Genomic DNA, 14922 nt, shown 5'->3' with positions numbered 1-14922 from the left:
AGAAAGCAGCTAAATCACAAAAGGAAATCGACTACCAAACAAAGCAGTTATGTACTGGTCCACCTCCTACCCTGCTGGCACGGCCACGTGAAGTGAAATACATGGGCAGTTTCCATACTAGCAAAATACTTTTATTATTTTATAACGATAAAACAGGAAAGTAAAGATTTCTTTTTGGTGTATACCAGAGTTAAGGGAAGTAGAAGAATAAGGGAATTAATAGGATTTTTATGTACTTTGATGACAGTAAAAAGTTAACAATACCAACTGTTTGACATAAAACTTATAGCCCCCCCCGAACACATATATAAAGGATCATAGTTTTAAAATCTATAAAAGTAAAAAATATACAATCAGAAGCTCTAACGCTTACTCCATCTTTAATATAAAATTGTAAACATTTATTTACACAAAGCAAGTGTGTATAACAAAAGTCCGAGCACCCTTTTCTTTTGAGTCATGGCTCCTGGAAGATGGGGATTTGCACTGAGGTGGAGTTGTCTCCTTCCCTGACGACCCAAAAACCAGATTCATAAATAAAGCCATGGGCAGCTCCCTGGGGGGACTCCACGCATCACATTTTATTGCTCTGACACTGCAGCAAGTGAGAAGCCTGCTGTCTGTCTAGGTGGCCCCAGGACGAAGGCAAGGGCAGTCCTCCCCACAAGGGAGAGGCAGAGGCGCGAGTGCCTGGGGATAGAGGTGAGCAGCAGCCAGAGGGAGACCAGGAGAGGAACAAGGACCCACCACCAGCCTTCAGGCCGCTATTTTTGGTAGAAAACTCGCTGAGGTCACCCTCTTCCCTTTCCAATTGGGGAACTCACTCCAAGGGTGGCGTCTTCACTGGCTTTATGATTCATTCCCTTCTTTGAGAGCTATACTCAGCATCTGGGGAAAGCAGGGAGGGTGTTTAAAGGGGAAATGGCCCAAACACCACCCGTGGTGGCCAATGGCTATTAGAAAAGAAGATCTGAGGGTCCAAGTACCCCCATGAAAGGCACTGCTGGTGCAAAATAATTACCAATGTGTGTACAACCCTTCATCCCCTCAAAGCCACTCAAGCTGATTGTGTGAATGTTTTCCTTGGCTCAATTTTTTACACATGATTCTCCTTGAATTATTCATTTTGGCTCCAGGGAAATAAAAATGGGGTTGTGGTTTCGCCAGAGACCACTCTGTATATAAGCCACTCTTTTCAGTGTACTATCTTCTCTCCAACACTCTGTTTGAAAGGGTCTCACCCTGTGCTTACCATTTTGCTTTCGTTACATCGAAGTGCTCTCTCTGTCTTCATTTTCCACAAACAGCCCACAGGCAATACTCTGTTGTGGACTCTGAGCTTAGTCAAGACCTAAAAAGTCATAGACCTTAAAAGAGAAATCCACTTGAATCTTTAGAAAGGATGTATTAGTGTTACAAAGCAACGCTCCTTAAAAAGTGCAAGTCATCTGATGAGGGAGTGGCAGAAGTAGTAAAACAAAGTGGAATTCCTTCCTCTGGCCTGGCTTGCGTCCTCCCTGCCAAACAGGGCACACCTCTTTTTCTCTTTCCCACAAACCTTTGCTTTCTTGGGAGGGGATACCCTCCTCCTTACAATGCTGGGGTTCCCGAGGGAATTCTAATGACTCTTTCTTTTCCTCTCCAATCTAGTAAATCAGTGCCTTAAGGAGGTTTTCCATTTGGGCTGGAGAGAGAAAGAAGGGGAGGCAGAAAGAAAGGTTATGGGAAACGAAGACAGGGTGCAGGACAGACATCTGTGCACAACTCAACAATGACCACCTTTCTAACACGTCAAATATGAGTCTTCAGAGAAATTGCAGAAGGCGAAAAGTTACAACAAAAGAGGACGCAGGAATCCCAATGATTTCATTTCAGCATTTAACCTGGGGGCTGCCGGGGTTCTGCTACCAACACACAGGAGGAAGCGATTCCTCAGCAGCTGGGATTCCTCAGGCTCAGTCCAGGTCCTCCTAAATGCCAACCTAGAAGAACAGCATTCTGGGAGGAGGAGGAGCTGCTGGAAAGACCACATCTGTGTCCTTAGCTCTGCTGTCTCAGGGCATCCTGTTCCTTTTTGGCACATGCAGCCACAGCCTGCACTTATGGAAATGATTTTCCAGTGAGCCTCCCTTTGCCCTGAAAGCTGACAAAGAGCAGGAATAAAAAAGGCTCTTTAATCAAAAGGAAACCCTAAGTTTCCAATGCCACTTATTGATTTAAACCACCACCTACCCTAATCTGTTTTAAAACCTTAAAAAAATTTAAAAATCTTTTCTATGCTACAAATTGCAAATAGTTCTGCTATAAAGTTTCAACAAAAATTTGTCCCAACATTGGGGCAAGTGGAGAAATCTTGGATTAAGTCAACATGATAGCACAGATTTTTATAAGCCTGACACTGTGGGGTTTCACTGTTGGTTTTTTGGTCATTTAGATAGAAAACCACCTGTAGAACTCTGTCCTGCTGTCCCAACACCAGATAACAACGCCAGCAGATGGGGTGGGGCCAGCCCAACGAATCACAACTGCTGGCTGGGAGCTGTGGGCCCCACAGATCCTGGGAGGACCAGGCCTCTGCCCCCACGGCTCTAGCTCTACCTGCCCAGCTCCCCGGGCTGTGGGCTTTTGGTCCAAATTAGTTGCTCTTTCTTGAATCTGAGAACAAAAATATAAGCTGTATGAACACTGAAAACATCACAAATCCTCCCGTTACTGAGGCCCTAGAAGGTCATCCAAGTCGTTCATCCACTCCTCCGAAGTCCTGTTCTTCAGCAGGGAGTCGATCAGGTCAGCATCTCCAGCCATGCTGGCCAGCCCGCTGCTCCCTGGCTGCCCGCTATAGGCAAAGGGCAGTTCCTGGCCTGCGGTCCGCACAGGGTAGGCCTGGGCACAGTGTAGCCCTGCCCGGCCGCCCATCGTTGGGGTGGGGCTCTGGGTGAAGGCCCCCAGCTCAGGCCCGGCCGGGCTCAGGCCTGGCAAACCCTGCTGTGGGGCTCCCTGGGGAGGTGCTGGGGCAGGGGCACTGGTCCTCTGCTGTGCACTCCCAGGGGGCAGCATGGACCCCACGGCAGCTGCTGAGCTCAGGGGGGCCATAGGCCTGCTGGGCATCGCCTGGGAGAACTGCGCGCTAGACATTTTCAGGTGGGCCTGCTGCATGTGGAAACTGGAGGCTGCAGTGAAGGGGCTTACGGTGTTGTTCCCTGGGGTCTGGCCACTCAGGTTCGGCATTCCCTGATGCTGCCATGTGGAGTTCTGGCCACCCATGGCTGCCGATACCCTGGGGACCTGTGGCTTAGTTAAACTAGAGTTCAGGGTTCCCTTACTGTGCTGCTGGGAGAGACCAGAGTTCCCCAGAGAGTTCTGCCCGTAGGCAGCTGAAACGGAGGTGTTCTGGCTCACGCTGGTCTGCCGAGGAATGTGGGCATGTCCGTTGGTGGCCTGTGGCGGGGGCTGGGCAACAATCTGGGTTATACCAGAAGCCATGCCATAGAGGCTGCCCTGCGGCATGCTTTGGGAGCCCGCGAACTGAGCCACAGCCCGGTCCTGCTGGCCTGAGTTTGAGGGGAGAGAGGAAACCGAAGTGTGTCCAGGGCCCATTGGCATCAGATTCCCAGCCTGAGGGAACACTCGAGGACAGCTGGAGTTAGATGGACCCAAGCTGTTCATGCCAGTCATGGCAGAAGAGGACCCTAGAAAACAGAAAATTCTGTCAACTGAGCTAACAGCATTTCTTCCCCACCACTATGGAGACACTTCCAAGACCCAAGCTGCAACTGCTATCCTACAGGCATGAAAGGCAAAATCAGAACACCAGATCGGTGGAACTTCAAAGAAGAAAGCCCTGGGGGCCAAAGATTTCCTACAGGGTGGTAGGGAGGCCAATTTGCAGCAATGAGAAGATTAGGACAGATTAAGACAGGCACTGAGGAAGGGGCAAACTCTCTGGCTAGGAAGTGGGGAGAGTGTCTAGACATAAAAGGAAGAGATGGTCCCAGCCAGATCAGAAGAGCTGTAGCCACCATATGAGGGGACAGAGTTGCAAAGCCAAAGGGTAACTGGACTGTGACTATGGTTTAGACCTAGCTGGGTAGAGACTGTTAAGACCACTTAGATGAGGGACCCACACAGGGTGGCACTGCAGGGTGGTGAAGGGGGGAAGGAGTCTAGACTGAAATTAGAAGATATTTACTGAGTTGGGGAGACAGCACACAATGGGACAGAGAGGTCCTGTCCTCAGGGAAGTTGTTATTTGGGACTCGGTCTTAAGCAATGGATGCATGGTGACAGCACTAGCTGAGATGGTTTTTTGTAGGTAGGAGACCGATTGTTCAGGGGTTGGCCATAACTGAGCACACTTTGTTTCTCCTCTTCCTCTCTCCATTAGCACCTAACTAAAAACTGAGTTGAAGAAAAAACAGAAAAGCTGAAATAATCCACTTGTCTCCCACTGATAGCCCACAACAACATTAAATGGGATCAAGGCAGGAAAGCTGACCAAGACCCAGGCTTCTCAGATGCCCACGGACTTCAACTCCCAGGCCCCTGTTAGCACAAGCATGAAACCCTACTTAGTCTCCGCTGGAATGCACAGCTGTGGTCAACTTCTCTGGGACGCATTATAGTGAGAATCACTGATGAAGAAAAGCACAGGTTTCGAAGACATTCCAAGAGCTAGGAAGGCAGGTATGGCCTAGATTTTACTGCATCTGTCAAATGAAATCTGTATTTCTGGAGTGACAGCCTGAGCAGTGGCGGTCAGGTTCCCTCACATATCTGAGACACGACAGCTGAGATCTCAGAATGCTTCCTGCCCCTTTCTGGTCAACTGTCTCCTGCTGATACCGCCATCTGTGACACCAATATGAGCAGACAGGAAGAAAGAAAAGAAGCAAAAAGCCACACGACTGCATTAAGTCTCTCCTTATCTGAAAAATAGGAGAGGGTCATTTTTTGAAGCGACATATAACGGTAGAAGCAAGGAACTTTTTTAAGAATTACAGAAGCCACTTCCTATTGATAAGATATCTTCCAACTAGAAATGATTTTGCCTCAAACGATTAAACAGCCAGGGACCCAGCCCAAAGCACTTGGCCAAAGTAGTCTGCCTCTACGACTTTCTTCTCCTGACCTGTAGGGTAACCAGAACGCTAGGCTCCTTGTGCAGAATGAAGTTACAGGAGCATATAAATCCATTCAGCACCTGGAGCATAAAGCTGGGCAGAGAACAGGAACTCAGCATGAGGGGAACAGACCACCTGCTCTGTCCAGTGCCTGCTGTCCCCTGCCCTACTCCACCGCCTCAGACACTCCTCACCTGTGAACTGTCCAACCTGCTGTGGGAAGGTGCTCTGTGTTGGGTCTTGGTACTGGGGTGGCGGGCGGGTCAGATGGCGCTGAAACTGCTGCTTCTCCTAGAAAATGCCAAGAACAACAGAGAACAACAAGACCCACAAAAAACAAAAACAAAGAGATTAGAGAAAAGTAAACTGTCCAAGTCTGTTACTCAGAGGCACTCCTGTGGAGATAATGCTTGTAATCCCATTTGGGGGATTCTTAATAAACAGTATGAGACAGAAGGATGGGGCAGATCTAAGGAGCAACGATTAAAAAAAAAAAAAAAAAGGTGGTGTATCAGTTAAAAGAAAAAAGAAATGCAAGTCAAAGCCACAATGAGATACCACACCTACTAGGATGGCTAGAATCAAAAACACAGATAAGTGTGTCAAGGATGTGGCGAAATTGGCCCCTCACACACTGCTGTGGGAACACAAAATGGTGCAGTTGTTTTGGAAAACAGTCTGGCAGTTTCTCAAAAGGTTAAACTAAAGAGTTACCATATGACCCAACGATTCCATCCCTAGGTATACACTCAAGCGAACTGAAAACCTATGTCCACAAAATGGGGAAGCAACCCAAATGTCTATAAACTGATGAACAGATAAATAAAACACAGCTTATTCATATAACAGAATATTGAGCCACAGGAGAGAATGAAGTGCGGGTGTGTGCTGCAGTGTGGTTGCGTCCTGAATGCACATATATGGAATGTCCAAACAGGCAAATCTACAGAGATACATAGTAGACTAGTGGTTGCCTAGGCTTGGGAAGATGGGGGAATAACTTTTAATGGATACAGGGTTTCTTTCAGGTAATATTCTAAAATTGGCTTTGGTGCTGGCTGCATAACTGTGAATAAACTAAAAACCATCTGAATTGTACACTTTACATAGGTGAATTTTATGTCATGGGAATTATATCCCAATAAAGCTGTTATTTAAAAAATGGCAGAACTGAGACAGTAGAGTGGGTTTGAAAGCCATCCTCAATCAATTTCATCCTCTGGGTAGTTAGTTCTCTTATGACTTAAGGATGTAATTTAAAATTCTGAGAACTCCTGTAACCTTAGTACCTACACACTACATTTGGTGACCACGTGGGTGAACTGCAGGACTGGGAGGTGGCTTGTCAGCTCTGATTCTTGAACCCAGGACCTCAGGGAAGTCTTCATTTCCCTGCTTTATGTTCTGCCTTACAGCAAACTCTACCTTCACAACAAAGCTGGATCCCATGGCAAACCGGTGGACCAGTGAGCTCAGTGCTTTGGTAGCTGCTGACAAGGGACATAGAAAAATGTTTCTAACACATACAGTTTCAGCCACAGATACGGCCTTCATTAATCCCCACTAAGTGACATACAGCTGCTGTGACAGAGGCTGCCACTGTCTTGAGAGACACCACACCCCGTTTCCAGGAGCGCTCCAATACTGGACACACAAACAATCACATTCCACACTGCAGTGACCCGGGAGGCAGGAAAACACAGGAGGGGATGGCAGGGGCACCTTTCTCTTTACCTGTTCTGCCAGAAGGTGCTGCTGCCTTTGCAAAAACTGCTGTTGTTGCAAATGCTTTTGTTGCTGCTCCCTCTGCTTTTGTTGGTCCAAAAGCAACTGATGCTGCTTCATTACAGCTGCCTGCTGCTGGTTGCTGAGAAAGGGGGTGCTACTGTGAGTGCTGGCCACGGACACGGCGGGCGGCTGAGTCCCCACACTGGCAGCCTGGGTTGGTGCAGGGACGTTGGGAGGGTTCTGGTCCTGTCAACACAGATTAAGGGGGTCTCAGGTCAAGCGGGACACATCGTGGACTATAAGCCCTGATCTGAGCAGATGAGCTCTACCCAGTGAAAGCCGGGCTCAAGGCTCTCTCTTGAAGCCTCTGCTTCCCTGCAGGTGACTCCAGGGAAACCACCCTCCAGGGCGGGGCCAGAGACCAACAGCACGCACACCTGAGTATCTAGGCATGGCAGTGAACAGCCACAAGCTGCGTGTAAGCTTTGTTTCCTATGATTCACCAGTGGCAAAGCTGTGACTTTACATTTAAGCTCGTATATTCACATACATAGTTCCCGTGGCAACTGTAGCTTATAAACGCTCCCTTACTGGAATGCATGGGTGCAGCCAGGTCCCCAGAGGAGGAACTTCGGAGGGGCTCTGGTTGACTGAGATACTACATTCTGAATGTGCAAACCTTAGGCCCCTGGTGGCAGGGCTGTCCCTGAGCCGCCTGAAATTATATGGTTTGCCCACCTGTGTACAGCACTTTCCTGGGAAAAGACGACTTGGCTTTTGTCAGATACTCATGCTCAAAACACACTGAGTATCCTTGAGCGCTTTAATGGAGATTCTCTACTAATACCTGGACCTAAAGTGAGAGTCATGCCAAAGGCCACCACAGTATTACCCCAATATCATTACTTCCATTTAAAAAAAAAGGAAAAATTTTAACTCAAAACAGGAAAAAGGCAAAAAGCAATTATCATTTAAACAAGCTCAACTTTTTGAGCTTTTCCCCAGTCCTTATTCATTTGGATTTTTAAAAACATTTATTTCTGGGCTTCCTAGGTGGCGCAGTGGTTAAGAATCCGCCTGACAATGCAGAGGTCACGGGTTCGATCCCAGCTCCAGGAAGATCCCACATGCCACGGAGCAACTAAGCCCGTGTGCCCAAAAAAAAAAAAAACGTTTATTTCTTTCTTTGGCTGCGCCAGGTCTTAGCTGTGGCATGTGGGATCTAGCTCCCTGACCAGGGATCAAATCCAGGCCCCCTGCAATGGGAAAGTGGAGTCTTACCAACTGGACCACCCTGGAAGTCTGTCATTTGTATATTTAATCTTTTTACAAGATTCTAATCTTAGAGCAGACAGATTCTGAGGTAATCTCCTCACTCCAATTACCAGAAGCTTATGGACTACAAGAGTCGCCTGTGAGGTGCAAGGCAGTCATTTCAGTAGTACTTTCTTTGGGATGCTCTTTCTTAGGATGCTCTTAGTGACTGTGTAGCAGTTCAGTGGCTGAATAAGTAGAAGTATGAACATTTACACATGCATTCTTCTTTTGGGAGATGCTAAGACTGCTTCCAGTTTTTGGCTATTAGAAACACTCATGCAGTGAATATCCTGTATGTAACCTTTTTTTGGATTACTTCTTGCAGGGGTATAATGTGTCAACGCTTTCGAACATTTTACGGCTTAACAGAAAAACACAAAATGTCAAATTACTTTCCAAAAGCATCCTGCCCATTTATACACCCTCACCACTATCTGAACATGTCAATTTCCTCACAATATTACTAACAGTGAGTTTTTTAATTTTTAATTTTTAAAATTTTAGAGTGTGCTACAAATACACAAAGTAATTCACTTACAGCAGGCTTATAGTAGTCAAAGAAAGGAGACAGTGCAATACACCCAACTGCATGTGACACAACTGTTGTCACACAACTGTTAAAAGTATCAATGGGTCTATATATGCAGACATGGAAGACAGGACATACTGTGGAGTGAGAAACGCCAAGTGTTTTGAGGAAGTCTGGGAACACTGTGTTTGTTGACTATACAAGCCCTAGCTATGAGAAGGCTTCCGGGGGGTAAGGCATTTTAGAACATATTTGAATGTGAGTAGAAATGTAAAAATGACCATGATAAAATGGTACCTGAACATTCTCCACCCTACAAAGCCATGTGAGTCTGCCAGGCTTGAGCAGATATAAATAACCTGTCAGGAAGCAGCACTCACCTAAATGTTAAAAGCTTACTAAAACTTATGGTACTTTGAACATCCATATCTGAAAGATGGTTTAAAAAAAACAAAACAGCAGAGACTCTATGGACATTATATGTGATCTTTACCTGCAAAATACAGCCACAAATGACTTAAGTTGTATGGCATGAAAGAGACACTAGGTCAAGTGCAGGGGATTCCTCAAACGTGCATACAGTTAAAAAAAACCAAAAAATGAAAAACCAAGTTACACTGGGGACTTTTACCATATTTTTGTTTCTTAAGAATCAATCCTGGGGACTTTCCTGGTGGCGCAGTGGTTAAGAATCTGCCTGCCAATGCAGGGGATGTGGGTTCGATCCCTGGTTGGGGAAGATCCCACATGCCGCGAGCAACTAAGCTCCTGTGCCACAACTACTGAGCCCAAAGGAATGAAAAGACGAAATAGCTGGTCCCTCCCTCCCTTTGTTCCCCAGCTACCTGGGATCTGGTAACCACACGATGGATGAATGTGGATGCAGAGTAACAGGGGAAAGCCCCGTGCTCACCTGGCTAGGTGGAACCAGTGATCGGAAGGTCATATTTCCTGGCTTTGGTTTCATTAGAAATAAGGAGTTCTGCTCGTTGTTCAGATGAGACAGCGGCTGGGGAAGATAAGCCATCAGGGCCGGCTTGCTCTGGCCAGCCCCAGGGCCGCCTTGCCCACAGTCCGCTTTGTAGTGAGAAAGGGGTTTGGTGTTGCCATAGTCTAGCACTGACCCTTGGTTAGTCACGGGACTCTGATTCAAGTTACTTGGTGGCTGGTGACTCAGCAGGTTCACATGGCTGGGCTGGAGGTAGGGGCCTCCGGGCCGAGGGGAGCTCTTGTTCACACTGGACATCATGAGCAGTTTGGAGCTGGTGAAGTCTTGCTTGTAACCAGAAGGGCTGGCAGGCTTTTCCATGGGATAAGGGACATTTAAGGGACTGTGGGAGGGGCCTGTCTGCTGCCACGTGGACATCTGGCCTGGGGCTGGTGCTGGGGCAGCCTGCTGTGGGTTCTGGAGCATCTGCTCACGCTTCTGCTTGGCAGCGATCTGCTGGAGTTGGTGGGCAGAGGACAGCTCTGAGCCCCCGCCTGGGCCCTGGCTAGGCAACACCACACTGGAGAGTGCTCTTTGTGCATTCTGGGCCTGGGCTGATGCTGACATCAGGCCGGGACTGGGATTGTCCACCCCAGGTGGACCAGAGGTGTGGAACAGGGGCTGAGAGGCCCCTAGGTTGGGTGAATCTGTGCTCACAGGGCCAGATGAAGGCCCCATAAAGGTCTGTCCTGCAGACCCAGCTCTCACTTGTGGAGAGCCTAACTGTTCTTGTTCAAAGGCTGCTGGAGAGAATTCTGTCTTAATATTAATGTCCTGTGCCAAGGGAGTCTGTGTGGCAGAACCGGAAGACTCTGGATCCTTCTTCTCTTCAAAGTCCTCATTAAACAGATCCTTCATGTCTTCGTCAGGCACTGACCTGTTCAGCTCCTCGATGAGCTCCTTCCATTCCTGCTCATTAAGGTTGAGGTCAGGCATGAGGTTGCTTTGAGATATGGAGCCTCCAGCGCCCGCGATCATGCAGGGCAGGTCATCCACGGGCTCCTGCTTCAGTTCTTTACTCAGGCTCAGGGGAAACGCCTCACTGGGGTTGCTGCCTCCATTCAAGTGGAGGCTCGAGTCTGCCAGACATTTCTTGCTGATGGAGTCCAGCCCCAGTGAGTGCTTCCCACTGGCCTGTAGGGCCTCTGTGCCAGGCTTGTCAGGCTGACCAAGGGGGGAGGCTGGAGGCAGGCCATTGGAAGAGACGGCAACTCCCAGAGGGGCCTCCCGGCGGGTCTTCTTGTGCCCAGTAAAGAAGTCCCCATAGCCATTCTGCTGATCACCATTCTGAGGGGATGTGGCACTATCGAGATTCCTCTTCACTGTATCATGAAGATGCTGAAAAACACAAAAAAGAGTAACTTATGAATGCAACACCACGTATGAGGCCCCTCTGCTTCTAATGGCGACTTAAACCCAGGGCCTGTATCCCTGCAGTGCTCGCCTGCCAATTCTGCTTGCGCAGTTTACAACCCCCGCTTCTGGGAACACACCCCCATTTCCCCTCCAGGGTTGTCTCTCCCTCCTCTTCTGTGCCCTTGCCTGAGTCAAGACTAGCTCAGCTGTGGGAGAGCAACCCAGCGTCAGTCCCTTGACTATTGCAGTTCTTTTTGTAGGATACAAGCCTGATGCAGCCCAGTCATCTAATCTGAGGATGCGCCTGAGAATGGAGCCAATGAGAAAGAGCCAGAGGATACACACACATTCTTGAGGACATCATCTGCATCCTGAATCTAGGCAATACCCAAGACCAGCCAGCCCCCTGGACTTTTCACTTATGGGAACCAATAAATCGCTCCTTGTGTTTAAGCTGGTTGAACTTGGATTTCTACTGTTTTCAGCTAAAAGGAGACTTGGCTAGTATAGGCTCTTTTTCAGGCCTTGTTGGGGGCTGATCACAAGCTCCAGGCCTCTATCTTGGTGCACAGGCATGTTCATGCCCTTCCCAGTCTTTCTAGGTGCCTTTGCCCAGCTCCACCCCTTCTCTCCAGGCTAGGCTACTTCCTCACATGCCTTACAGGCCTCTGCCTTTTGGCTTCTGCCCCACTCTCCTCTCCACCAACCCAGAGCATCTTCTACTCCTCTGCACCTAGTCACCAGCCCTCACAAACCCTACCACTTCTTCATAAGATGATTAATTTGAACACAGTCATGTCTGCCTGGTACCGTTACTTATTTCCCCACGTTCTCCTCAACGGGATTTGTTCAACTAACCTTATTAAGAGTCTACCGTGTGTCAGGGACAAGTGCTGCGGGGCTATCAAGACAAATGCGGTGGTCCCTGCTCTTCATGGGCTTCCAATCTTCTAGGACATGGGACATACACGGACATGGCTACAGAATAAGACAAACACCCTATGCAAGCAGTAGAGCAGTAAGCACCCTGAGAGTTCAAGGGCAGGAGTTTCATGGAGTGAACGTGACAGTGGAGGTGGGGAAGAGAAGAGGTGGTATCCTTCCATTATTTCCCCAGCCTGGTTTTCAGCTGCCAGGACACAACTCCTCCACTAACAGAGCACAACTCCTCCACTAACAGAGCACAACTCCTCCACTAACAGAGGCACCTACACTCAGCCTCTACACCTGGCTGCTCTTTTCCTATGTTTACTTCTGTTACATTTTTGTACTTTATCCTCACTCTTAATTCCAACCTCCTGCCCCCTACACTGGCCCTAAGCATCTATACTGTGCTATTTACAACATTCTAAATAACAGCTTTAATTATTATCTTTAAGTAGATTTCAGAGGAGTCAGGAGCACAGGACATTCTGTGCTGCTGTTCTCTGCTGCACAGAAGGGCCACAATGACCCACCAACACCCATCCTAGGAGCCTGAGTACAGAAATACTTGACACCCTGGGCAGGGGGTGGGAGGAAGTAGGGGGCCAAGGGCACCAGCTCTCAGCAACAAACTACCTGTAGACACAAATGTGCAATGAGCAAGAAAACAAGGAGGGCAATTTTATCAATCTCTGAGTTTCAATTTTAATGTTCCATTCCTTCTCCTTCAAGATTTTCTTATTTCTTAACTGTTAAAGCTGACTGCATGGCGTTCTATAAATCCTAAGTATTGCTTTAAATAAATATCTGGATATTTAAGTTAGCTCAGAAAAAGTTAGGAATGCTCAATAAATGGAACTGGAGGGCAGAGGTATCAGCAAAACATGATTCTAAGACCCAACTCAAGAACATAGAGGGAACATATCTCAAGATAATAAATTTATGACAAACCCACAGCCAATATAATACTCAGTGGTGAAAAGCTGAAAGCCTTCCCACTGAATTCTGGAAAAAGACAAGGATGCCCACTCTCACCTCTTCTATTCAACATAGTACTGGAAGTCCTGGCCACAGCAATCAGACAAGAAAAAGAAATAAAAGGTATCCAAATTAGAAGAGAAAAGGTAAAATTGTGATTATATGCAGATATGATACTATATATAGAAAACCCTGAATACTCCACACAAAAACTACTAGAACTGATAAACAAATTCAGCAAGGTAGCAGGACACAAGATTAACATACAGAAATCAACTGTGTTTCTTTACACGAACAAAGAAATATCAGAAAGGGAATGTAATAAAAACAAAACCAAACAACTTTTAAAATTGCACCCCCCCAAAATAAAATACTTAGGAATAAACCTGATCAAGGAGGTGAAAGACTCATACTCTGAAAACTGTAAAATATTAACAAAGGAAATTCAAGATGATTCAAAGAAATGGAAAGATATACAGTGCTCTTGGATTGGAAGAATTAATATAGTTAAAATGGCCATACTACCCCAAAGCAATCTACAGGTTTAATGCCATCCCTACCAAATTACCCATGACATTTTTTACAGAACTAGAACGAATAATCCTAAAATTCATATGGAATCACAGGGGCTTCCTAGGTGGCGCAGTGGTTGAGAATCCGCCTGCCAATGCAGGGGACATGGGTTTGATCCCTGCTCCAGGAAGATCCCACATGTCGAGGAGCAACTAAGCCCGTGCGCCACAACTATTGAGCCTGTGCTTTAGAGCCCATGAGCCACAACTATTGAGCCCATGTGCTGCAACTACTGAAGCCCACGCGCCTACAGCCCAAGCTCCACAACAAGACAAGCCATGGCAATGAGGAGCCCACGCACCACAACGAAGAGTAGCCCCCACTCACGGCAACTAAAGAAAGCCTGTGCACAGCAAAAAGACCCAACACAGCCAATAAAATAAATTAATTAATTAAAAAAAATTCATATGGAATCATAAAAGATGCAGAATTGTCAAAGTAACCCTGAGGAAAAAGAACAAAGCTGGAGGCATAACCCTTCCAGACTTCAGACAATACTACAAAGATACAGTAATCAAAACAGTGCAGTACTGGTATAAAAACAGACATACATCAATGGAACAGAATAGAAAGCCCAGAAATAAACCCACATACCTACAGTCAATAAATCTTTGACAAAGGAGGCAAGACTATAAAATAGGGAAAAGACAGTCTCTTCAGCAAGTGGTGTTGGGAAAGTTGGACAGCTACATGTAAATCAAGGAAGTTAGAACACACCCTCTCACCACACGAAAAAGTAAACTCAAAATGGCTTAAAGACTTAAATGTTAAGACATGACACCATAAAACTCCTAGAAGAGATCATAGGCAAAACATTCTCTGACAAATTGTATCAATGTTTTCTTAGGTCAGTATCCCAAGGCAATAGAAATATAAACCAAAAAACAAAACAAAACAAAAACCCTCACCAAAAAACAAAAACAAGCAAACATAACAAATAGGACCTAATGAAACTTACAAGCTTTTGCACAGCAAAGGAAACAAATCATCAACAAAATGAAAAGACAGCTCATACAACTCAACAACAAAAAACAAACAACCCAGTCAAAAAATGGGCAGAAAACCTAAACAGACATTTCTCCAAAGAAGACATACAGATGGCCAATAGGCACATGAAAAGATGCTCAACATGGCTAATTATTAAAGAACTGCAAATCAAAACTACAATGAGGTACCACCTCACACTGGTCAGAATGGCCACCATTAAAAAGTCTAAAAATGACAAATGCTGGAGAGGGTGTGGAGAAAAGTGAACCCTCCTACACTGTTGGTGGGGATGTCAGTTGGTGCAGCCACTGTGGAAAAAGAGTATGGAGGTTCCTCAGAAAACTAAAAAGAGAATCACCATATGACCCAGCAATTCCACTCCTGGGCATACACCCAGACAAACTCTAATTTAAAAAGATACA

At 46.7% G+C, this 14922-nt stretch overlaps 1 protein-coding gene across 1 annotated transcript in view; it reads right to left on the bottom strand.

Moving 5' to 3' along the window:
* Positions 1-109: 109 nt before the first annotated feature.
* The window catches only part of MAML1 (mastermind like transcriptional coactivator 1), a 46650-nt gene continuing 31837 nt past the window's right edge, over positions 110-14922 (bottom strand). Inside the window, exons 2-5 of the mRNA XM_057709118.1 lie at positions 9608-11020; positions 6855-7094; positions 5315-5411; positions 110-3689 (exon numbers count right to left, since the gene is read on the bottom strand). Of these exons, the coding sequence (XP_057565101.1) occupies positions 2710-3689; positions 5315-5411; positions 6855-7094; positions 9608-11020 (2730 nt within the window). The 3' untranslated portion in view covers positions 110-2709. The remainder of the gene's footprint in view (positions 3690-5314; positions 5412-6854; positions 7095-9607; positions 11021-14922) is intronic.

The sequence above is a fragment of the Hippopotamus amphibius genome, chromosome 15 (assembly GCF_030028045.1).
Source record: "Hippopotamus amphibius kiboko isolate mHipAmp2 chromosome 15, mHipAmp2.hap2, whole genome shotgun sequence".
Classification (NCBI taxonomy): Eukaryota; Metazoa; Chordata; class Mammalia; order Artiodactyla; family Hippopotamidae; genus Hippopotamus; species Hippopotamus amphibius.
Note: the sequence above shows the minus strand (reverse complement) of the source record. Positions and strands in the feature narration are given on the sequence as shown.